This window comes from Rhipicephalus microplus, chromosome X (genome assembly GCF_043290135.1).
Source record: "Rhipicephalus microplus isolate Deutch F79 chromosome X, USDA_Rmic, whole genome shotgun sequence".
NCBI lineage: Eukaryota > Metazoa > Arthropoda > Arachnida > Ixodida > Ixodidae > Rhipicephalus > Rhipicephalus microplus.
The window spans coordinates 43,367,172-43,393,207 of NC_134710.1; the positions used below are offsets into that span (position 1 = coordinate 43,367,172).

At 43.2% G+C, this 26,036-nt stretch overlaps 1 protein-coding gene across 2 annotated transcripts in view; it reads left to right on the forward strand.

Moving 5' to 3' along the window:
- The window catches only part of LOC119175875 (condensin complex subunit 2), a 93,997-nt gene that overhangs the window by 57,713 nt on the left and 10,248 nt on the right, over positions 1-26,036 (forward strand). The window contains exons 10-16 of one of the 2 annotated variants that reach the window (XM_075876343.1): positions 6,775-6,947; positions 7,099-7,220; positions 12,189-12,418; positions 17,194-17,277; positions 18,910-19,065; positions 19,241-19,255; positions 21,948-22,040. In XM_075876343.1, coding sequence (XP_075732458.1) covers positions 6,775-6,947; positions 7,099-7,220; positions 12,189-12,418; positions 17,194-17,277; positions 18,910-19,065; positions 19,241-19,255; positions 21,948-22,040 — 873 coding nt within the window. The remainder of the gene's footprint in view (positions 1-6,774; positions 6,948-7,098; positions 7,221-12,188; positions 12,419-17,193; positions 17,278-18,909; positions 19,066-19,240; positions 19,256-21,947; positions 22,041-26,036) is intronic. The other variant, XM_075876344.1, reaches the window with a different exon arrangement.

The following is a 26,036-nucleotide window of genomic DNA, read 5'->3' on the forward strand; positions in this document are numbered from 1 at the left end:
AGACGCTGTTCCGCGCGAAGCCGGCGCACGGCGAGACGGCCGAAGACCGCGGAGATGGTGGTCTTGAAGGCGGACCAGTTGGTAATTTCGCCTTGGTGGTTCTTGAACCAGAGGCTGGCCACATCAGCGAGGTAAAAGCGCACGTTTGTGAGCTGGTCGCAGGCGTTCCACTTGTTGGAAGCGCTTACGATTTCGTACTCGACGAGCCAGTCCTCGACGTCTTGTTCATCGTTGCCGCGAAAAATTGGTGGGTCGCGTTGCCGAGGCGCACCAGTACAGTAGACTGTCGTTGGTGAGGCAGCTTGAGAAGGGCCAGGAGCAGTCATGGTGAACGGTGAGGGTAGCGTCCGATTGCGAAGTTCCAGGTTGATGGGAACCCCAGCACCTCCACCACTTAAAATAGAGGTGTTGTACGTCGAGAAAGGTTCAGACGTAGCTTGGCAAAATGTCCTTTATCAGGCAGGTCTGGCTAATGGCGAGCGGCGTGCGCGAGCTACTACTGCAGCCACCGATCATCATCGTCTTCTTCATTGCCAGCAGAGCGCCCGTTACTCAGATTTATTAATTCATTACAATATATATATATATATTGTGAGTGCGACAAGCGAATGACTCTTCATTCTCTTTAGATATCATCACCTGTACATCTTCATCATCTGTAAATATCATCACTAGTGTTATTTAGCTCGAGCCTGGCTGAATAAACCAATTTCTCACAAGTGGTGGACAGTGCTTTTCGTTCCCTCAAGTCCTCTTGTCCGTTCTCGCTGGAGCTCCGCTCGAGTCGTTGCATACAACTCCCAGCCATGGCGGCCCAAGAAAACATTGGCCCATCCAACGTCGCCGTCGTACTGCAGCCACCGCCACCCGCTCCGCCCAACAGCCCCGCCGCGGTGGTCTAGTGGCTAAGGTACTCGGCTGCTGACCCGCATGTCGCGGGTTCAAATCCCGGCTGCGGCGGCTGCATTTCCGATGGAGGCGGAAATGTTGTAGGCCCGTGTGCTCAGATTTGGGTGCACATTAAAGAACCCCAGGTGGTCGAAATTTCCGGAGCCCTCCACTACAACGTCTCTCATAATTATATGGTGGTTTTGGGACGTTAAACTCCACAAATCGAAATCGCTTGGCCCACCAACATTCGCCTGCATGATCCACCTGTGTTTTCTGGTCTCCGAGGCGATGATGTCAAAGACTGGATCAAGAACTATGACATCGTCAGCGATTTGAACAGGTGGGACAATCCACAGAAGAGTCGCAGCGTCCTATTTTACTTGTCTGATGTTGCAAAAACTTGGTTCTGGAACCACCACCCGGATCTTCCCGACTGGGACACTTTCGAGCAGCGAATTCGTCAAATATTTGGGGCCCCTACAGTTCGCACTGAAGCAGCAAAGAAGCTCGCTGAACGCACGCAGCTGCTGGGTGAATCTTACACCTTTTATATTGAGGATGTCCTTGCACTATGCAAGCGCGTTAACACCGGCATGTCTCATAACGACCAAATACGCCACATTATTAGCATTAACACCGTCGCGTTTAACGCGCTCTCTACGCAAATTCCTGCCACCACCCAGGACGTGATATCCATTTGTCAGCGACTTGACGAGCTTCAGTCTCTTCGCCTCTGCTACGATGCCACCGACATTCGTTTGCCTGCACCCCCCGACTTGTGTGCGCCTATTCGCGACATCGTTCGTGAATAGCTTCACGGGCGCTGCTCTTCCTGCGCTGCGAAGTTACTCTTCCTTCTGAAAAAGATAGCTTGCGAGACCTGATTAAAGAAGAGATCGCGTCCAACTTGTTCCAACGGTCCCTGCGTGCGCCAGATGCGCACGTATGCCGAAGTTGCCGTGCTCTCTGCCGCACCCACCGTTTCTGTGCCTACACCAGCAGACCATACGCCTGTGGCTTCGTTGTCACCGCCAGTGCATGCACCGCCTTACTACGCACCTCAGCGCCCACCTCAACCAATCTGTTACTACTGCGGCTACCGAGGACATATCGCTCGGTTTTGTCAAAAGCGCCAACAAGACGAGCAACGTGGCTACGCTCCTGAAGAACATCGAAGCTTCCGTCCGACCACCCTCCCGATTGTCCTATTACCGTTCACCGTCTCCTAGTTACAGTACTGACATGCCTGGGAATTTCCGTACGTCTCGCCGCAGGTCGCCGTTCAGTGACGCCTCTGCGGCCCGCCTCCCATTCCACGAACGCCCACGTGGAAAACTCCCCAATGCAGTTTTAGGAGGGGAAACTGCATCCACCGGACAGCTAACAATTCCTCCAGAGCTGCCATCGAATTTGATAGTAGTGTTTGTTGAAGCTGTACGCGTTGAGGCTCTTGTAGACACTGGCGCTGCCGTTTCAATTATTTGTGCTGATTTTTGTTCCCGTCTTGGAAAAGTCACCACGCCTTATGGCGGCCCGCCTCTCGGTGCGGCGACCAACGCTCTCATTCATCCACTTGCACAGTGTACCGTTCGTGTCTCTAAGGAAGGCTTACGTCATCACATCGTTTTCGCGGTATTTCGTGAGTGCACCCACGCTCTCATTCTGGGGTGGTATTTCTTGTCTTCTGCGTCCGCTTTCATATGTTGTCATCAGCATCTCCTGCATCTAAATGCCACTGACTCTTCTCCGCTTGAACACGATGAACGCATCCGCCTTGTCACCACGTCAGATTATGTACTTCGGCCATACATCGAAGAAATTGCGCCCCGCCGCGGTGGTCTAGTGGCTAAGGTACTCGGCTGCTGACTCGCAGGTCGCGGGTTCGAATCCCGGCTGTGGTGGCTGCATTTCCGATGGAGGCGGAAATGTTGTAGGCCCGTGTGCTCAGATTTGGGTGCACGTTAAAGAACCCCAGGTGGTCGAAATTTCCTGAGCCCTCCACTACGGCGTCTCTCATAATCATATGGTGGTTTTGGGACGTTAAACCCCACATATCAATCAATCGAAGAAATTACAAGTGTTAATTGCACCGAAATTGTGGATGGTGACGTACTAATTCTCCCTTATGGCCATACCATACTTAGGGGCATTGTGGTCTTACCAGGGCTTATTCGCTTCTTCGATGGGTCTACCTACCTAACCGCCATAAATCAAACGCCTGAGTGTGCACTGCTCCCCTGTGGCTCAACAGTATCTTGCGCGGTCGACAGTGAGCCTGTTGCAATTGTTACTCTTCCGAACAACAACCACAACAATGTCCCAAAGTCACAATCACTGCCATTCAATGCCTCTTCCACACCAGTGTCGGCAACCATAAGCACTGACTTAACACCTGAACAAACTGAAGATTTACTCGCCCTGTTGAATAGACACCGTTCTCTAATTTATGTGAACTCGCCCGCCCTCAGCATGACTACCACCACTACTAGCGGCATCCAGACTGACGGCTCTCGTAATGTACATTGGCGTCCATATCGCGTGTCTTAGGCAGAACGCAAGATCATCGAGGAAAACCTCTCAGACATGCTACGACGCAACATCATACGTCCTTCCTCGAGTCCCTGGTCATCCCCAGTTGTTTGTTCAAAAGAAAGATGGGACAGTGCGTTTCTGCGTCGATTACCGTGCGCTAAACAAAATAACGTGCAAGGATGTTTATCCTCTCCCTCGGATCGACGATGCACCGGATTCATTACAGGGTGCGGAGTATTTTTCTACCCTCGACCTTAGGTCAGGCTTCTGGCAGATACCAATGTCGGAGTCTGATGAAGAGAAGACCGTTTTTTTCAACGCCAGATGGGTTGTACGAGTTTAATGTGATGCCTTTTGGACTCTGTAATGTTCCCGCCACCTTCGAATGCATGATAAACGGTGTATTGCGTGGTTTGAAATGGAAAACGTGTCTGTGCTGTCTTGATGACATAGTAGTGTTTTCATCCACGTTCTCGCAGCATCTACGTCTTGACGAAGTCCTCACATGCCTTGCAAAAGCCGGTCTACAGCTTAACACCAAGAAATGTACCTTTGCTAGCAAGACAATCCTGGTTCTCAGCCACCTCGTCAGCAAAGAAGGAAATTGGCTGGACCCCGAGAAGCTTGCCGCCGTCCTCTATTTTCCTCGTCCACTTTGTCAAAAAGACCTGCGCAGCTTTCTTGGGTTGTCTTCTTATTTCCGTCGCTTAATACGTGGCTTCCAGGAACTTGCGTCTCCGCTCCACTAACTACTTGCAAGGAACCTCCCCTTTATTTGGTCCGAATGGGCTTTCAGGGCATTGAAGCAAGCCCTCACGTTGGATCTGGTACTGTGCCACTTCGATTCCACCGCACCCACCATCCTTCACACCGACGCAAGTAGTCATGATCTAGGTGCGGTACTCTTGCAGCGTGACAAAAACTCACGCGAACGTGTTGTTGCTTATGCAAGTCGCACCAGAAAAGAACTACACTATCACCAGGCAGGATTGCCTTGCTGTTGTTTGGGCAGTGCAAAGATTCCGACCATATCTTCACGGCCGTCATTTTACCGTCGTTACCGACCATAACACCGTATGCTGGCTTTCATCGCTGAAAAACTTATCGGGTCGCCTTGGTCGCTGGATGCTTCGGTTGCAGGAGTATGATTTCGATGTCTCCTACAGATCTGGGAAGAAGCATCAAGATGCTGATGCTCTATCGCGCTGTCCTTTGCCCAGCGGAAGCCACTCATCATCGACACTCCAAAACGACAGCACCTCTCCAATCGCAGCGCTGAGTTCATCACCTGCCACCCTATCCGTCCTTGCTTCACGTGTCGACCCATACTGCCGCACCATTGTTGACCGCATGACCGGCTCTACCACTCCTCCAAACGCCAGACTCCGTCGTCAACTTGAACAATTTATGCTTGTCAGTGGTGCTTTATACCACTACATTTACAACATCGATGGCAACAAGTGGGTACCCGTCATCCCACGCTCTCTGCAACGTAAAGTTCTGGAAGCCTTTTATGATGATCCAACTGCCGCTCATCTTGGCTATCACAAGACTTGCGAAAAAATACGAAGTCGTTGTTTTTGGCCTGGCCTCTCTTCAGCCGTTGCTAAGTACGTTGTCTCGTGTGTCCATTGCCAACAGCGAAAACGACCAACAACTGCTCCGGCTGGCTTAATGCAACCTCTTCCATGTCTCGCCTCGCCTTTTGAAGCCGTTGGAATTGACTTGTATGGCCCTCTTTCTATATTATCCAATGAAAATCGCTGGATTGTGACGGCCGTTGAGCACCTTACCCGCTACGCAGAAACAGCTTCTATATCATTTGGGACTGCCACTGAGGTCGATGATTTCTTTCTTTGCCACATTTTTTTGCGTCATGGAGCTCCACGGATTCTCCTGAATGATCGTGGCAGTCTTTCTCTCTTCCATTGTCAAGCAAGTTTTGCGTGCCTCGAACACTGTTCACAAGACCACTTCTAGCTACCACCCGCAGACCAACGGACTGACTGAACAGTTTCATCGGACCTTATCGGACATGAACGCCATGTACATTCACCCCAACCGCACGAACTGGGATGCAATTCTACCCTTCGTGACATTCGCCTATAATACGGCTGCTCAACGCACTACCGGCTTTTCTCCATTTTTTCTTGTCCATGGTTACTCGCCGAGTTTCGCTCTCGATGTCTCTTTCCTTTCGACCCCTGCACCCTCGACGGCTCCTTTCTCTGAAGAATTTTGATCTCATCTCGCACACTGCCGTCACCAGGCCCGTGTTAACACCGGCCTCTCTCAAGACACTCGAAAATCTTGCTACGACTCGTCTCGCAGTGTTGGGAGTTTTTCCCCTGGTGACGAAGTTCTTCTATGGACTCCACTACGCGTCCCCGGTTTATGCGACAAATTCATCAGTCGCTTCATTGGGCCGTACACGGTGGTCGAAGAGACATCTCCTGTCAATTGCCGCATTTCTCCTTTTAAGCTAATTCTGATCATCGTTGCCGAGGAACAGAGATAGTGCATGTATTTCGTTTAAAGCCTTATGCGCGACGCATTTCATAATACTGTCAAGCGACCAGGCGGCCGCTTTCACCGCGCGGGGGGAATTAGTGTGAGCGCGACAAGCGAATGACTCTTCATTCTCTTTAGATATCATCATCACTTGTACATCTTCATCATCTGTAAATATCATCACCAGTGTGATTTAGCTCAAGCCTGGCTGAATAAACCGGTTCCTCACAATGTGTGTGTGTGTGTGTGTGTGTGTGTGTGTGTGTGTGTGTGTGTGTGTGTGTGTGTGTGTGTGTGTGTGCGCGCGCGCGTGCGTGCGTGTGGTATTGCGGTTTGTAATGAGCACATCAGCTCAAAAAGCAAAATCAAAATAGATCGTGTGTATGTTTTGAAGTGCCCAGGCCAATCTGTACATAATGTGATGGCTCACACTGTTGTGTTTTGTACCTGATACGAAATGAGCTGCTTTGATTTCTAGCTTTTGTACCTATATTTTAGTGTTTGTAAAACACAAGCCATATCAAGTGTGAGTGCAAGAATAATCACAACTTTCTTGTCTCTTTTTTATTTTCACTGAAGCTAAGGCAGGTCAAAATGTTACTGCAGTTTTACGAAGTTTACAGTTAATTCTTGTAAGCACCGTATTTGTGTTCTGGTAGATTCACGATGCATTTTGTACTGCTTGACTAAACAGGTGAGAATAAAAATCTTGACTGCAAGAGGCTGGCCGATATGATGGTAGAAAGTTTGCTAGTTTTCAAGTGTGTTTTCTAGACAATGATTTTGTTCTAATGTTTTTCTTAATAGGCTTGCACCTCCTCCTATTTTTTTTTATTCTAGTTCCCGGGATTGATGGACACATCATACGGCTTCCACTGCCCGAACGCCAGTGTTGCAGTTACAGAAGAGCAAGGGCCAAGTCTGCCATATGTAGGCAACAGCAATGACAAGGATGATCAGTGTGGTCATGTTTTTGAAGATCCCTGTCCAGAGCGGCCCGAGGACTTGATCAAGTATGTGTTTGCTCACATACTGAGTTTGTGTTTGCCAATGTCAATGTAAAAAATTAAAAATGGTTGCTGAAGAACTTGATTGCCGGATAATGAAAATGCGCATACAAGCCTTTCGTTTATATCATAAGGGACATATTTCTCTTTCTCCCAGGGATGGCATATCAGACCTTGTCAAGTACATTGCTCCAGTACGTCAAGACTACTCTTATTTCACAAACAAATTTTCCTGTGTACCACATGGACCAGAACAGTGGCGTCTACGGAAAGCAAAAGGTGCTGCCTTTGCCCAGTGTTGTGCGCATAGTACTATCTTTTACTTCAGCTTATTTGATATCCAAGGATTCAATTTCTTGGTTAATTTAATCTTGTCAAAAAGTCTCATTTTGTGGTTGTACTTTTGTATGGTCCACAATTTCTGTTGTTTTTATTATGATAGTGGCTCTTGCTGGACGATTGGAAGGACCACTGACAGCCTAATTTTTATTTGTGCCTTTTGTGCTTAAATCAGAGGGTCATTGTCTGATATATATATATGTGTATATATATATGTATGTATATATATATGTATGTATATATATATATATATATATATATATATATATATATATATATATATATATATATGTATATATGTATATATATATATATATATATATATATGTATATATCATGAAGTTAAATTGCAAGTACTCTAATGTAATGCAGTTATTGCTAGTGTCATTAATTAGCAATTTTGGCTTCACTTCAATAATCCGCTGAAACTAGGGCTCCACTGTGGTAGAGTGCTGTAATAGTACCATATGCGTTTGAATCCGGGGCCCCCACCTGAGTGGAGCATTCAAACGATGCAAATGCTGTGATATTAGCCAGGTGCAATACCCCAGACATGTTCTTCTGCTAAAATGTCTCTCTAGGACACTTACCATGACACATGGCAGCCAGCTCGCCTAGCACCAACTTCACGTTCAATAGTTTGTTGCCATTCAGAAACAACAACAAATTTCTGTCTCATGCCACTGAACACGTCACTATTAAAAGCAGCCAGAACCGCATAGAGAACAGCCTAGCGAGGAAGGGGAGAGATAACAGCCCCTGTCATCGGCTAGTTTATGTGGCGCTGTGTACATCCTACAAGCTTGTCTATGACCTCAAGAATACCGTACCTGCGGAATGTTATATCAAGCACAGGCAGTTCAAGAAGCTGCTGTAAGCATTACATTGATGATTATATCGGGAGATGCTACCGACCCGAACAGGCACTGGCACTTACTCAGAACCGTATTGAAATATGTTCAGGGCTATGTTTGCCCCTAATAAAGCGCTAGAAGTACCTGTCTATTCAGGCCAATGAAACAACACAACCATCTTGGATTTGAAATTTTATGTTGACGGGCCATGCATGACTTCAACTGGGGCAGTATTGAGTCCCGATGGCTGGAGTGTCCGTCTCGGCAGGGCCGAGGGCAGACCCGGAAAACCTCGCTGACCTGTTTTCAAGGATCCGTGTGAACGTCTCGGCCAAATATTATTACACTGAAACTGAATGCAGTAGGGAATATACATTTTTGTTTCCGAGACAACCAAAAATTGCTTGCTCTCGCCATGTCAAATTATGCAGCTTGTTGGACTAGCATGGGCATTGGCTGATTTCATCATCAGGAAAATATCCTCTGTAATACTTCTATGGGTTGTTTCATTTACAGTAAATAAAAAAAGTATACTTATGTCTCAATGAACACAACAAAAAGTAACTTTTGATTGACATTCATCTACTTAATCCGTTGTTTTTTCCTATGTTTATGTGAGGCAGCACCCGGTGTACTGCGCACGTTCTATTTCAAACACTGTGTGCCCGATTCAGTGACTTGTCTTTTACAGAGTCCATTACAGCAGTACTTGCTGATCCTTATCCTCGTTTCCAAAAGTGCTAGTGCGCATGTCACTGTACACTAGCTCTCTTCTACGTACCTAGTAAATGCCTTAGAAGTGCATGCAGGCCTTAGAAGACCACTTAGCGTTTAGCTGGTCAAACTGCTTCAAAACGCACAGTTTCACTTTGACTGTTGGGTGATTCTATGACATATTGAGCATGCATGTCCTGTCAACATTTTCGTTTTGTCTGTGATTTTTGTATGTTATGTGGGAAATTCAAAGTGCAAGAAGCCGAAATTTTTTTTTTAGCTGAAAATGCTTTTTAGTGCACCAAAAAAATATTTGAAGGTGGCTATGGGTGTCTTGCTTTTGCTCACTGCAATATTTTTGAATTTCACAGCAGAATTTAAGGCAAACTACTACAGGTGTGACAAATATTTTTTCTGCTGGTTTTAATATGAAGTGCTGTGAACTATGTATATCCAAGCTTTTTATGTTGTTTTCAAAAAAGGAAAAAATTTGAAAAAATTGCAAAGACGTCCCAAATAAGAAAAGTTTGCGGAGTCTGATGCGCTTTCGTGAGTTTGCTAGTTTGCACAGATACTTCAAAACTGTGTTGTGTTTAGAAAAAAGCATTTGCAATATTTATGTGAAAGATCATTTTCCTACAAGCAAGGAAAAAAGAAATGTATTTAAAGAAGCAAGGTTGGTGTGTGGAGGCCTGGTGGCGAAGATGCGAGGAGATTAGTGTTATCGGTTGCATAAGTCATCGAATAATCAAAAGGAATGAGGCGATTGTGCCAGAAGGCGGAATGAGAAAGGTGTGAAGTGATGATAAATGCTATCTGACTCATTAACCGTAACGGCACAGGGAAAGTCCTCTACATTCGATGCATTTTAGGGTACCGTCTTCTTAGGGACTAAAAGAAGTTTCAACATAATTCAGATATAACTTTGTTCCAAATTTCCCCTTCTTTTAACTGCTTAACTGCGATAGATTTATATTTATATCTGACTGATATTAGAATTTTGGTGAATTTTTTTACCACTAGTACCTAAGCTATGAGCAAAATTGCATTATTGAAAATTAGTAACGCAAAAATTGTAGAGTGCATAACTTCAATTCTGGTATAGTAGTTGTATACATTTATGCAGACTACAAGAAAAAATAATAATTTATCTTTGAATAAATAAAGAATAATGGTACCTAAGTGATAAAAAACCTGGTTTTCATATCATAGAGTATAAAAGTTAGAAACCAGTTGAAGAGCTAACATACTTTGGCACTAACACCGTTCAGCTATTTTACTTTATAGCTACAGGCTTGTTAATCCTTGCCAAAGTAACTTTTTTCACTTTTGAGCCTCTCCTATTGCGTGCCTTGCTTCTTTTGTGAGCTGTCATGCAGCTCTATCTGCAATGTATTGTCGATTATGGTCAACTTCTTCCGGCAAATTGACTGTATTTCAGTCATGCTTCAATCCTAATTATTTCAGAATTTTGGCTTGTGCGATACTATCATCTTTAAACAAATGAACAACATTCAATGTTGCAATACTGTAAGACTCTGAAGTCTAAACGAAGACTGCAAGGACTCTGTGACGCAATTCCCATGAGCTCAACAATTTCACTGTGCAGTTTGCACGCAATTCCACTGAAAGGATGTTGAGAAGGCTGAGAAGGTCAATGATGAAGACCTCCATATGTCTCCAGCATTTACATTTAAAAGAGAACTGTATTGGTTGCCATGGTATTTAAACTTTCTATAGGTCTTTTTATCCTTAGTGTCTCAACTTGCGGACAGGCAGGACAGGCACAAGGTATACTGAAGCTAGGCACTCAAAGTTTGAACAGATGCGCTTCGATTAACAAGGGCAAATAAAAAGGCGCACAGCATATTTGGATTGCCTTAGAAGTTACACGGCAATTTCGTATATGCAGCTGACTCTAGAAAAGCATTTTGGTTTTAGTACATTGAAGAATAACGGCTGTTTGAGCTAGTTGGTTAAATTCCATTGTGATAAGAGTTAAAGTGCAAGCACGAAAGTGCTGGAAGAGAGGCAAACAGAAGGCGAGGAATGGAAGGGAAAGAGGACAACACGTTGTGCGGCAACCCTTAGTATAATGGGCTTTTGTACACCAAGTTTTTTTGTTAAAAGTAGATCATAAATGCAGAGTGCATATGAGAGGCCTGTCTTAGGGTGCGTGCGCACTCGCTGCTTGCTTTTGAAAGCAATCCTTTCCCCAAATTTCAAAAAAAAAGGACATATATGTTTTTCTTTACATTTAGCCTTACCCTGTGCCCTTAAAATTTCAAAGGAACCACCTCTGCATATAGCACCATTCAGTAGGTAAGAATAATATATTGTTCCAAGGACGTTGTCCGTCTGGGTGGAATAGGGGCTAGGGTGCTTGGCTGCTGACCCGAAACTCGCAGGTTCGATCCCGACCATGGCGGTTGCATTTCCATGGAGGCGAAATGGTAGAGGCCCGTGTACTATGCGATTTCATTGCATGCTAAGGTACACCAGATGGTTGAAATTTCTGGAGCCCTCTACTACGGCGTCTCTCATAATCGTATCGTGGTTTCAGGATGTCAAACACCAATCATTAGTAGCACCAGGTACGTTGTTCTGTGAATGGTCGTGGCATGCAGCCTCTTCAGAGTAAAGCTTGAGCCGTAACTAAGCTTTCTATATGTTTCAATCTGATAATGTTACAGTACATGTTAAAAAAAAAAAGCCCCGCCGCGGTGGTCTAGTGGCTAAGGTACTCGGCTGCTGGCCCGCAGGTCGCAGGATCAAATCCTGGCTGCGGCGGCTGCATTTCTGGTGGAAGCAGAAATGTTGTAGGCCCGTGTGCTCAGATTTGGGTGCACGTTAATGAACCCCAGGTGTTCAAAATTTCCGAAGCCCTCCACTACGGCGTCTCTCATAATCATATGGTGGTTTTGGGACATTAAACCCCACATATCAATCAGTCAATCACGAACCCTGAAATAGGTGCTTATAAGCTCAAAAAGTTTCCCATTCTTTAGTTCGTGTGTATATATTAAATAGGCTCAAAACGGACTCGAGGAAAAAATTTGCCTAAAAATTTGCCATTTTGCATAAAGTTCCGGTCTTTGCCGATTACAAGCGGTACTATATAATCTTGAAAACTCTGTGAGGACATATATCATGCCTTAGTGCATGTGACATGATGGAGGCGAAAATGCTTGGATTTAGGCGCACATTAAAAAAACCCAGGTGGTCAGAATTTTTGGAGTCCTCCACTAGGTGTCTTTCATTATCTTATTGTGGTTTTGAGATGTTAAACCCTAGATATTGTTATTTGTGTATCTGATATAATGTTTTTATTTGTGTGCAGTGAAGACTACAGGACCAGTAAGAGGGCGAAAGAAGGCTGAAAAGGTTGCGCCCCATCTAGACTTTTCGAACGTGCGCCCTGACTACACTAACTTCGTGCGCCTGAAGAGGCAGCCTGTTCTGGACAAGGCTACACTTAATTCGTGGTCCAAGTCCAAACATACGTTGGCATTGAGTGAGATGGGGGAGGATGTTAATCTATCTACCCTGCTTTTACTTGATGACCGCGAGGCAAGTACTGTGTTCATATGTAGCTACTGTTTATCCTTCTGAGGTTCATTGCTGTTTTGGCATTCAAGAATGTAATGTCCACTGTCGTTCTTTATGAAAGGGAACATGTGAGCACATAGCCTGCGCTCCGCGGCAGCTTTCTACGCTTCCATCAACTGACAGCTTAAGAAAACACGTCTTCTTATGATGTTATCTATTGGCAAACAAAATAGAGTTATGGCCGGTGGACACGATGGACAAGTGCTATTAAATTATGCTCCCTCTATGCTCGTGAAAAATGTGCTCCATGTGCTTGCGCCTTTTGCATTACAGACACAGAAACTTTTTTATAACATCATAAAAGTTTTTTCGCTTCATGTTTGTTACGGGACATCTCCTGTGCAGTCATCACAGCCATCATGGTCATACAGTCTCAATGGAAAAAGATTAGTACGAGTGAACAGTGACTGGAGCCACATAATTCCGACATGCAGTGTTGTTGTTCACATGCATGCTGATAGCGAGATAGCAAAGGAAGGGTGGTTGTCACATAGCAGCCCATCTCTCTGTTGGCCCATCTGAAAAGCCACATCTTAAATAAACTCTTGTTCATTGCTTATTGGCGAATGTGGCTATGCAGACATTATCCAAACTGCTTGTTGGAGTGCTTTCAGCCGACAACTTCTGCTTTGGAAAATGGAATGTGCTTGGCCCTCTCGATATCGGTGCTCTCAGGAAAAGTACAGCATCCCGTGGTCCTATCTTGGTGCTCTGGCAACCGGTCACTTGCGCTATTCTTCTGTTGAGCCTGTGCATGACGTTAGGGCATCAAATACGAATATACTAAAACACAGAGCACTTTCTTCACTGACAGACCAGTACTTTTCAGGTTATTGGGATTCTGCCCTGATAAGAAAGCTAATCACAGCCTGAATGCATTTCTTTCCCTATATGCATTTCTTTCACCTATATAGTTATAGTTTAGGTGAAGCACTACTCGTTAAGCCGAGAGAGAGCTTCGACGTTTGAACTGTGCTCGCACCACCCTCTCTATTTGTTTGCAGCAGAAGGCTCTCTGCAGGCATCACCGGTTGCCACAGCAGAAAGAGTGCATGATTTAGCAGCAAATGTCTGCCGGTCAAAACTAGTTTTCTTTGCCGATGGACGACTCCAAAAGTGAACATGTTTTATTTAGCTGTCAGTCGATGGCGCTATTCGCCCCGAAATCGGGCGGAGTTGCTGCCTGGTGGTCACTGGCTAAAGTGCGCCTTATGCGGATTGCCCCTGCGCCCATCCTCAAAGGATTGTTTGTCCCGCTCTGTAGGTGCAAGTTTAACTGCTTGTATGCTTGCTTAGCATGATCTACAAACATATTTGTCCTTACTACGCTGTATATGCACTGCAATAAAATCAGTTCGTGCACTTGGCGCGAGTGCTGTGTATCGTCGTCGTACCCTTCGCTCGCAAGGATCATTTTGGTGTAGTTGCTGCTTTGTAGTTGAAACGCAGCATAACGTGCACTTGGCGCCGTCCCAAATATGAAGAGTATTAAATATTGTGTGAATGAAGTGTTTTATCGACTCAGTGATAAACAAAGTTTTGCATTGTTAACAGTGGCACTGTTGCTTATCCGTTATGTGGTGAGCTTTGTTTGTGCTTAAGATAACCTTTTATCATACGGTTCTGGTTCCACTACAGGGAAATATTTCTGTCTTGTAAATTCTGACTCTTGGATTCTTTAATTTTTTTTATAAGGAACAGTAAATTGAATGACACGGAGGTGATTAAACTTGAGTCTCTGTGTGCAATTTGAACATTAGGCGCAATTTATGCAAACGTGTGCATACTTGTGCCCTTATATTTCAGTTCATTTCAAAGAATCCAGATTGTCCAAATTAATCTAGGCGTGTGCCTCACTAATATGTCATACAATTTCACGCAAAATGTCATATTTTTTTTCACATTGTATTGAGCGCTTTTGTGAGGTTGTTATGGGCTGATGGAAGGAGCGGACATTATTTGCTTAAAAAGTATATATACTTTTGTCCCATCAAATAATCGAATCTATGTTGCTTCACTGTCATGCAGAAAATCAATCAAAGAAAGCTGTGTGTTCAACAGCTACTTTTTTATATGGTTATTAAAGTAAGAACAAGTGCACTAAAGCACTATCAGCAACGTAGCTTTCCTGAGTAAGCTTACCTAATGTCTTGTGTTGTTTTCATGGAAAACTGAATAAGAAAATGTGAATTAGTGTGCACAGTTATTTTAGTTCATTGCCCAAGAAAATTGGATTTTTTTTCTTATTTTTTAGCATCCAAGAGTACCATGCATTAAGAAATAAATGAATTTAGACGTACTACAGTAGTGCGCAGACGCCGGTACACAAGGTCAATGCCTACAACAAAAAAAAAAAAAAAAAACGGGAACCGTGACATTGTGCAAAAATGCAGTCAGTCTCCAAGCGTAAACATCCCTTTTAATGGTAGATTGCGAGCCCGATCTAGAAGTGGCCGCCCCAGCACGTGCTTAGCACTCACATGTGAAGGACAACAGTGTTATATACTGATGACTGAGCTAAGCAAGTTTCTTCAAAGCTGTACTGTGCTGACTTCCAGCTTATTTAGAAAAGAAGGAATTGCATAGTCAACCAAGGCAAGGGAATGGATGGCATGTGCACCTATGAAATAGCGGTTTGCCATTTTCGGCACAATGCGCACGTGGAAAATTGGAAGAGGTGTCATGCAATGTGCGGCATTTTTGTTGCTGTTTGACATGGTTACTGTGAAGTGTGGTTTCACAAAGAAGCTGGCATAATCGGGGCGGTCTGAGGAATTTAGGGCTGACTATCCGTGCTTGCACTTTCTTTTGTTAGCGGTTGTCTTTTTCTGTGTTAATTTTATCAGCAATGCGGGCACTCCACATTTAAGCTTTCAACATCTGCAAATTTAAATGGATGCTCAACACCCAGGTCTGTGTGGCTGCTCACTCAGGATTTTTCGCACATGTGCTGCCTTTGTAATAAGTTGCTTCAATTATATTCACGACTCTGGAGACTTACGTTATAAATGGTTTGGAAAAGTGATCCTGCGGGCAAAGTAATTCTGCTCTAGCTGTGTTAAATCTGTCTAATGGAAGAAGTGTCGTCGGATTATATATGTTTTTTTGCAATTTGTGCTGCTTAGTGTCACAAACTGGGTTACTAACTCACCGACATTGTTGTTTTAATTGTTTTGTAATGTGTAGTTTGTGCAATTTCTATTGTAGAGTGAAAAATCTTTCCATGTTTTTTTTGTGTGTGTGTGTAAGATCATTTGTTTCACTTCGTAGGCTTATGGGGTGTTTTACTGGAATTTTAAATCATACTTCATTGTATTGTATGCAAAAGAAAAGACATCAAGGAACTTGGAGCGCTCATGAAATCTGCCCTATCTGTGTTCTGAAAATTTAGTGAGCGCATTATACAAAAAGGATTGAATGTAGATATTTTTTTAAGTACTCAGGTTTAGATGACTCTGAGTAACTGTATGCTACATGTGAACGATAGTTTTCTTTCATTTAAGAGGAGATGCAAATAAAAAATAAAATTGCGTTAATCTGAAGTCTAGAGCAACGAAATTTTGGTCGTACATATAGACTTTTATGCTGCTTTCAAATATGTCATTAGTTTCATAGTAAGTTGAACAGCTTTCGTTTTGTGCCATGACAATCTGTAAAGTATAGTTTGTTTTGAACCAACTTTTGATGCCACTAAGCTTTCATGGTTCTGAGCCATTCATATCTCATATTGCTCTACATTAATTGTAGAATACAAATAACTGTAAAGAAAATGTGTAAAGACATTTTAATGGAACAAAAAATTTGTGATGTGAAAATTCTTAGAATCCTCAGCCCATACTTACTGCTTACCTTAGGTTAGCTATAATTATACAGGCAATATCATGGTTTAAAGGAGATACTTGCTCCCTTCACATCTTTTAATTATGTAGCCAAAAATTCATCTCGATCGGGTTATCAGAAGTGCGACAAACACAGTGTCCGAACTCAAGATGTTACCCAAAAGTGGATCTTCAGAAAAAACTCATTTTAAAGATATAAGTGAAAGCCCATCTATGTGGCAAAAGTATGTTTTTTAAAATGATTGCCTCCATCATGAGAGATTGGCAATCATGGTTAATTTTTGAGCATGTGGCTTTAGTGAGCCCCTCATGCGAAGTGCAATGGCAAGCAACCAGGTGACAACTTCCATAGGACTCGAGACAATGCACACTTCTTTGTTTTTTAGTAATCACTTTGTGCTCTTCAAAAGCGATTTTAGCCTACTATGAGTTTAATTACAATCTTCAGGTTTTTTTTGTCAGGAAAGTAGAGAAACTCAACTTGGGAAAGCAAAAAAAAAAACTAAAATATGTGTAATTTTGTAAAAAAAAAAAAACTTTCATTTTTCGACTCACATCTGCCCTTTATGGAAACCTTCACAGCTTCTAAAGCATTATTGTCTGCTTTGGACTTGTATTTTTCCAACTCTGAAACACCAAAGTTACTCTCATTAGTGCAATAAATAGTCACGTGTGCATTTTGACCCATCACCCACCTATTCAAGCAGCATAATTGTGCTGTCATAGGCATTATGAAAACATTGTCTAGAAAAACACCTGTTGTGTCTATATTTTAGTGAATAAGTCAAGTGAGTTTTTTTTTTTTTTCTACCCTTATGGTCTTGTCAGTTTTCATTATTTTGCATCCTCAAGTTGAACAGTTTAATTTCACTTGGTAATGTACTGTGTCTTTTCCAGATTCCAGAGCTTGAAATACCCCCCATTAAAGCTGTTGCAAAGGATTGTGGTCGTGCCAGTTCTGTTGGCGGCCTTCCTCCTGACGTATGTTATACATTTAGCTGTTTTCTTTGCGCTTGCACCGGTCTTTACCTCTGCCTTAAGGAGGTACAGTAGTCGGAGAGGTAAAAAAAAAAAATCAATGAAAAACATCAATTTTCTGAATACTATACTATTTTTGTAATGTACAAGCATTGCCATAAGTGCTGACCAAGTTTCTCACATCATGGATGGGTATTTCAGCCCCAAGAGCAATTGAAATAGCCAAGACAAGCTATATTTTCATAGAGAAAAGGTACAAGAAGTGGGCTATGCAGGAGGCATGCATGTTGTGTCTCTGGTGGCTACTAACCATCTTTAAAAAATATTTCTGTATCTTCTGGTAAATGTGGCTCAAAATTAGCTTTTCCTGTTCTTTCTTTTATTGCATTTTCTGAAAACAAGTTCTTATTAATTACCCTGCTTGTTTGGTGCATCAATTTCTCAACATCTAATATAACTAAATCTGTAAAATTTTCATTTTGTAAAGCGAAATGCAGCAAGCCTGAATCGCTTCGGGCAGGTTCTTTCCTCTATATTTTTAACATGCCTTTGTTTTTGATTGTTAGTATTTGTTCTTTAAACGATGAATATCAATGGGCTGCTAAATTGCTTATTAATGGTAAATTTGAAAAGTGCTTGCAGTATTTAAATACCTGTTCATTCTGCTTTTTGCTCATGCATTAAATATTACTTTCTGTGCAACTCATTATTATCCTTTGTCTCTCCAAACAATAGTAATTAATATCTGTCTCAGTAATTGTTTTCATAAGAAGAAAAAAGGGTACTTTTGAAATCGGCATAAAAGAATAAATATATTTGCTTTCAAAATTAATCTCCTCAGAAAACGGACGACATAGCTCCATGTTCAGTTAATAATTGAATGACATCATTATTGGAGTTTCTTGTCCCGACGAGCATGCTAGGAGCTACATAGAGAATGATTGCAAGCTAGAAGGAAGTTTATTCAGCACACGTAATGGCCTTGAGCTCGTGTTGCACACGTAATGGCTTTGAACTCAAGATGGAACCTGATTGCTCTCCGTCACTGTGATTTGTGTGTGCCAGTGTGGTTACTGCGTAATGTTTGCATACTATGTTAGCCCACTAGCACATGGCGGCACACCGTGGCAAGAAGCGCATGTGATCTAAACGCCCCCCTTTATTTTTATTGGCAATTGGCCAATAGCACATCATCTGTGGTTCGAAGTCAAGCAGGAGGCACCCCTGCCCACTGAAGAGAGTGAGGACGAATCTCTGTTCAAAGAAAGTGCACTTGAGAAAATGGTAACCTTGAGCTCCACTTCGAAACCCTCCTTGCCATGCTTGACATCAAAGTTTGACTGGGCCGTTTATAGCAGGATGCGTTATAGCAGGATGTGTGTGGATTGATCCGCGGTCCTTTGAGACAACATTTTAGTCTTTCAGTGGCTGTCAAAATGAATAACACTTTTGGGGACAGGGGAGGGAACAGTGATATGCTATTGCATACCATGTGATAATCATAACTATCAGAAAAGCTTCCCCGAGTATGAGCTGTCGGTTTGCTTTAGTTTGTCATAGCATGCCAACGTCTTGGGTGGCTTTGTATTGCATTGTTTTAATAGTTTAGCCATCTATGTCTCTCTCTTTTGCCAGATCCATGAGGATTCCAACATGCTTGTGGACAATGTTGGTGATGCTGGTCCATCTGTTCCTGTGGAACCTTTGCCACCACTACCACCACCGCCAGCACCAGCACCAGCACCAGCCCCAGCACCTCAATTCAAACCTGCAGTTCCCTATCAGCCAAAGGTTTGTACACTGTCATTTTAATTGTGATGCATGTCTTTGTGTACAGCAAGCACTTTTGGCATCTATTTACGTATCTATGTGTCTGTGTTTCTATCAATCTGCCTGCGTGCCCGTCTGCTCGCCGGCCTGACTGCCTACCTGCCTGCCTGCCTGCCTGCCTGCCTGTCTGCCTTAGTTTGTACCGGGAAAGGTAAGATGGTTTGACAAATATGACGGGCTAGTCAAGTGGCACCTTGGCACATACCCACGGCTGGGTATGTGCCACACAAGTGATTGAAACTTAGTATCTACCCAATAACTGCGAAAACACTCATGTGTAATTTGAACGCGTTAGTGTTAAGAAAAAGCTGACATAGGCAGTGCTGAGCTAACGAACATGTACGATAAATATCATGGTCTGAGCAGAAATCAAACCCCAGCATTCTGCTTGGCAATCAAGTATTCTACCACAGAGCCACGCCAGGTCTCGGAACTACTTTTCAGATGGGTCGTAATGTCTGTGAAACGTCATTTGTAGTTGCAGTGCTGGCTATCCAATTTTATAAACATTGCATATGTACTTCTGTCATACAACCGTCACGTCGGGCTAAAGTTAATTGTTGTTAGGGGACATTCACTGAAGTTTCTTTATGTAGCAGTGTCCAGGGCTATCATTTTCACTTGCACCAGTGCTTCATATTAGCTTATCACTTTTGGTGTTCTTGATACTCATGTTCCTGTTGGCATCGTTGTGCAAGCACAAACAACTGATTATGTAAGCATCTGCAACTATTCAACATGTGTCTAGACGTGCAACATTTGTACATATACTTAGCGTGATTTCATAACATGTGTAACTAAATAAGAAAATTATAACACGGTCACCTTCTCTGTACATGCTTTGCATAACGCGGATTCCCAAGCCACGGTGTGCTCTTTAAAAGCAATTTTAACATTCTTTGAGCTTAATTACAATCTTCAGTTTTTATGTTGGGAAAGTACAAAGACCAAACTTGGGAAAGCTAATAAAAACGAAAAATAAGCATTTTTGGAAAGAAACTTGCGTTTTTAGACTTTCATCTCCCCTTCAAGGGCCACTCACCAGGCCCTATAACAAGTTCTCGTTAGATGCTGGCAGTTGTGTGTTCGAAGATGAGCATTATGCCACCAAAAGCTTTTCAATCAGTTTATTACGAGCTGAGAAAACCAATATTTTGATGTGATATGAAACGCTGATGAGGGAGGGCGAGCTCGAAACCCTTGCCGCTCACCCCGCCCAGCCTTCGCAAGCCAAATCTCTTCCTTGTCCTCTCCGGGATCCGAGCAAATGGTCATGTGCACATGACGTCTCTGAGCAAGCCCCACCCCTGAGGACACGAGCAGCGTTACTTTATGGTCTACTATCTGTTTCTCTGGGATGGATGCCTTGGTGTGTGGTCCTTTTGAAACCCTGGCTTAGACATGCTACAATAAATGAGCATATTGAGGGCTCTAACACATCAGACCATTATCTCGTCTCCGGGGCTGGCATCTACACGATGCGATAACCGCAGAAACGTGAACACATGCGAAACGCAAGCACATCAACCCTTCATATCATTGCGATTCACAGGGGGAAAATTGGAAGACACGCTCATTCCCTTTTTATTTACTTCAAGTTTTACTCATCTATTCAAGAAACAAGTTACACAAGCTACACATGTCGTGTGAAATAATTTTCGTCCCGTCGCGTGCTACTGTTGGCGACTTCGGAGCACAGTCGTCTACGTAGAGGACCAACGTTGGAGCATTACTGTCTACGTACGGCAATTCCTACGTCTACGTCATGCCCTCATTCTCTGTGCGCACGCCCGCGAAAGGGAGGGCAAAAAGCATTCATCTTGAAATTTGACCCATTTCCGCGGGGCGTAGCATTGCAAATTGTGTCAGACGTGATCGGGAATGCCCCATGTAAGCATTGCGCTGGTCAGCTCAAAATTGTCAGACCAGGTGAGTGGCCTTGAATGTCAACTAGAATATTGGCTACCCCATTTGTAATCTGATACATTTGTTGTCTGATGATGGGTTTCTTTGTTCAAGTTTCTGCTTTCTTTCTGCATTTTGAGCTGACAAAATGAAATGTTCGTAGAGTTACCACTTTGGCTTCATGTTTGTAATTTACTATGAGACATAATTGCTTACTAGGTCATTTTACCATAAGGCTTAGTAGCGAAGTTTTTAACATCGGCAATGGGATAAGAAGGGCACGACACTTGCTACACTCGCAACTAAATTTATTACAGAAAAATACTTCATATACTATATGCACCCACGCTGACCCCCAGCGACACAGATATTAACTAACAGACACTGAAAACTTATCCAATATCAAATTTTTGAGCACTTAACAATAAAATAATTGCGACACGTGCAGAATAGAACTTAAAAATACATGCTTTTTTACCCATGAAACCATGAAAACTTGGGCAATAAGAAACGAAGCATGCGTAGCCTATACATTAAAAAAAACCATGAAAATATATAATATAGTTCAGGGTAAGTTGCAATACATTCAAGTACCCTCACACGTGCTGAACACTGAAATCAGCAACAAGAACCTGTGTTACAGATGTATAATCCTACGTTCTTTCAATTAAAGCCCTTCCAAGAAGGTGGCTTCCCAATGACCTAATGAAACCAATGATTTGCTAAGGCAGCAGTCTTTTCTTTTGTTAATGTGAAATAATTCAACTATTTCCCTGGTTAGTTGGTTTCCATCATGAAAAACCACTGTGGTGTCATCAAATAGTGGCACACAGCCACACTAACAACAGCGCTACTAAATTTTGCGGTAAAATGATTAATCACCATCTAGCCCAGCCATCAACCTTATTGAGCTTACTATATCTTTTCTGATATTTCAGATACCAAAGTTCCAGTTTTCATTCAAAAGGTTTGACATGAAAGATATGAAACAAGCGATGTGGCGTACCATGACTGGCCATAAAGACAACAAGGTTGGGACCAAATTTCATACTTCATTATCATTCAGATGTATCAGCTGTTGGGTTCATTTGCACCTAAAATGCAAGAGCTTTGCATCTACTTAATCTCAGATATATTGTGCTCAAAACAGATTATGAAATAGTTGTACTATATAAGATTGGGTGAATAATAAGGTTAAAGTTGGAATCAAAGGTGGTCTGGTGGAATGATTTCATATGAAATATTTCAGTTTGAGCGGGTTATAATATCCCGTATTACGCAAAAAAATAAATGTCCTTTTTTTTTTTGCTAGCCAACTAACTAGCACAATATTTTAATTGGAACTGGGCATGTGCGAACGTCACTTTTTGGTGGAAGTGGAAGCAAAATGGTGGCAGTATTTGAAGAAAAATAAGGTGCAAAATATAAGCTGTGAAATATGTTTCTCTAAGATTTTATACTTATCACATATTTTGCAAACATAGGCCGGTATAAAACACGTCTCAAATAAAAAAATAATGAATTGAGGTTCAGGTACTATGTACATTAACCCTGCTGTGCGATGTGGCAGTGAGGACTTTGCCTGGATAGGTCATTTCATGGCATAATAGGCCCACACTGAGGTGAAACCACCTTTTCAATGGGGTACAAGCGATCAATTATTTGTCCATTCATTTGAGATACTTTAAAGTTGTCATAGTGAATTGGAATACTGTAATATTTGTTCAAATAGTTGAAGGGCTTCAATATTCAGCCATGCCTAGTTGTATGCACCATTATTGTGGATAATAATAATAATAATAGCAATGTTACAAAAGTGCATTATACAAGCCATACCGAGGGAGGACTCATAATGAACAGACTGCAGGGCAAACCTGTTAGCAATGAGTAACATAAGCACAAAGCAGCTAAATACAAACACAGAAGACACTGCATTAAATAAGTCACTGACACTGTAAAATGTTTCCTCTACATCGTAATGATAAAGGATTATATTGAGTGCCAATAAATACAGTCGACTCTTGTTAATACGAAGTTCACGGGAACCGCAAAAAACTTCGAATTAAACGAACTTTGAATTAAGCAAAAAGCACTAAAAACGGCACTTTTATTAGTTTAAAAGCGCGACAGTTTTGAGGAAAAATAGTCTGTCATCTTCTTCTGCTTGCCGAATCTGGCTGCGGCTAGCAAGTTTTGTAAGGAATACACGTGTCGATGTGCTTCTTCGGCGTTGTGTTCTCCAACAAAAAACCGCTGCGCAAGAGCAAGACCCGCAGCTACATCGGCTGCCCTCGGTGGATGCTCATTTCCGATGTCGTCGTCATCATCGTCATTTTCAGGAATGCAGTCATGGGGCCGAACCATCTGCACGATTTTGCTGTCCGTTAGTGGACCGCATGTTTCAACGTTGCTGTCCACAGCGACATACTCGTCAAAACGGACGTCACCGAGAGCGGCGCGAAAGCTACCGTCGTCGAGCTCATTTGTTTGCACTTCCACTGGCGCACAAGGAGAAGCATCCCCCGAGTTTTTCATGAAACCACAGGCCCGGAAACAATTGGCGATGGTTTCTTCTTTCACGCGGGTCCAAGCTCGCGCTAGCATGTTGATGGCACTAAGCAAACTCACCTCGTATTGCGACGAGTTGTCCATGCACAAAAGCATGCGCTCGACGAGATGCTGCCTATACAATACCTTCACATTTTTTATTATGCCCTGGTCCATGGGCTGCAACACGGACGTCGTGTTTGCAGGCAGGTTCACAAGACAGATGGCACTCAAGGCAGGTACGTTCATGTGGGCACTACATTGGTCCACAAGGAACAACACCTTACGGCTTGATTGCGCGAACTTGCGGTCGAGTTTGGTGATCCAGTCCTTAAATATATCGGATGTCATCCACGCCTTTCTGTTCGAGGCATAATCCACAGGAAGCGTCTTCACGCCTTTAAAGCACCTAGGCTTGGCAGCCTTCCCGATCACAAGCAGGCGACACCGTTCTGTGCCAGTCATGTTCGCCGCGACTAGCACTGACACTCTCTCTTTGCTTCTTTTGCCTCCAGAACAGTCGTCGTCTTTAAATGTCAGGGTCTTGTCCGGTAGCAGCCGATAAAAAAGCGGAGTCTCGTCTGCATTAAAAATGTCTGCCGGCTGGTATTCTTCGAGGTACTCGCGAAGCTTGCCCGCTTTCCATGTCAGGCACGTTTCCTCATCGACTGACGCCTTCTCCCCACACACGCTTTTAAAAATCAAGTCGTGGCGATGTTTGAAACGCGTAAGCCACCCATTCGAAGCAGCGAAGTCGTTGATGCCCAACATTTCAGCAAGCGATGACGCTTTTGCTGTGACGACTTCACCACTGAGAGGAAGTTTGTTGTTTCGTGCCTCTCTGATCCAAATCAGCAGTGCTTCCTCCAACTCGGGGTAGGCGCCGGTGCGCATCCGCTTCCGCGATGTCTTGAATTTTTCACTTTCAAAGGCATCCTATATTGAGCGCTTATTCTTAATCAAAGTCGACAGCGTGTTAGGCTTAATGCCATACTTTCTTGCAATGTCTTGTTTGGCGGTGCCTCCCTGGTCAACTTCCTTCAAGACTTCGACTTTCGTCGCTAGGTCTAGCGTTCGGTAAGGGCCACGAGTTGCCATTATCAAACGTACGTCACCACCACAACACTCAAAATCAGAAGCGCGGAAACACGTGTGGAATCAACCCAGCGCGCGGGTGACGCGGTGACACACTCGAGTCTCGACAAAAGTCAACTAAAGAGTCAGTCGATGCCGCCGATGCGATTCACCAGCGTTAAAATGATTGCCACTTCAAGATCTGTGGCGCTGCGGACAGTAGTGATGGCGAAGACACCAGCGCGGTCCGGCAGATGTTTTGGCATATGAAAAGTTCGCCATTTTACTGTAAAATTACAGTCGCGACGAGACTGTCGATTGAAAAAACTTCTAATTAACCAATATTATGGGTTTTTAACTTCGAATTATCGAGCATTTTTTTCTATACGATTGCATGCAAAACTGATGGGACCACTTGCCAATTTCTAATTAACCGAAACTTCCAATTAAGCGACTTCGAATTACCGGGAGTCGACTGTATGTTTAATAGGAAAATTTGATAATTAGGCTGTACTTTACAATTCTGGTAAATTCGGTTATATCCTGATGCATCGTGTTTAACTTGCACATGCTTTGAATGCCATCTAAGCGTAAACCCCTTGAGGGTCGATGTTTTTTGTTGTATTTTTTTGCAAATTGCACGCAAATATGTATTTTTTAATTGTTGAATTCTTCAGACAGATCTATTTGAGAAAAAAGTTCTAAAATTTACGGGGAAACTGTAAAGTAACAAAAAAAACATTTTTGTTGTTACATGCACTTGGCTCATTCGTGAGTAACAGCTAGATAAATTCTGAAAAAGAAAAAAAAAACCATACGACTATGAAAAAAAAATTGTGCTTCGAAATAAAACTCTAGTTCACAAATGTACGAAGTGTGTGAAGTGCCCATGAGGGGAAGCTGAAGTTTTTTTTTTGAAAAAACGACTTTGGAGTGTGCAGGGACTGTTAGTGATCCCCACTAAATCTGAAAACCAATGTGGGAGTTGCAAAAAGTGAACACCGATAGCATTTTTTTTGTGTGTGTGAAAAAGAACACTGTGGCTGCAGGGTTTCATGAGATGGTGAGCGAACATGGTTGCGTCGTCATTGGCATGATGTGTCACCTGCAAAAGCAGCACGGTTGAAGCGTGGCCTTTGGCAGCGGCACTCAGGCGGAGTTAGTCATGGCGGCTAGAGTTGAAGATACGAGACACTTGTTGTCATTGCAGTTGAAAGATATTGTAATTCAGCTACAAAACCTTCATTGTTTTGTAGAGTTACTTGAGCCTTGGCTACATAAATATGTAGTGCTCTTGCAGTTCAGATCAGTGAGCTGTGGGAACTTTACATTGGACTGGAAAGTGACTTTACCAAACTTCCCAAAGATGACGTAGCTTGTTTCCACACCCATAGTCCCTCTTGTGT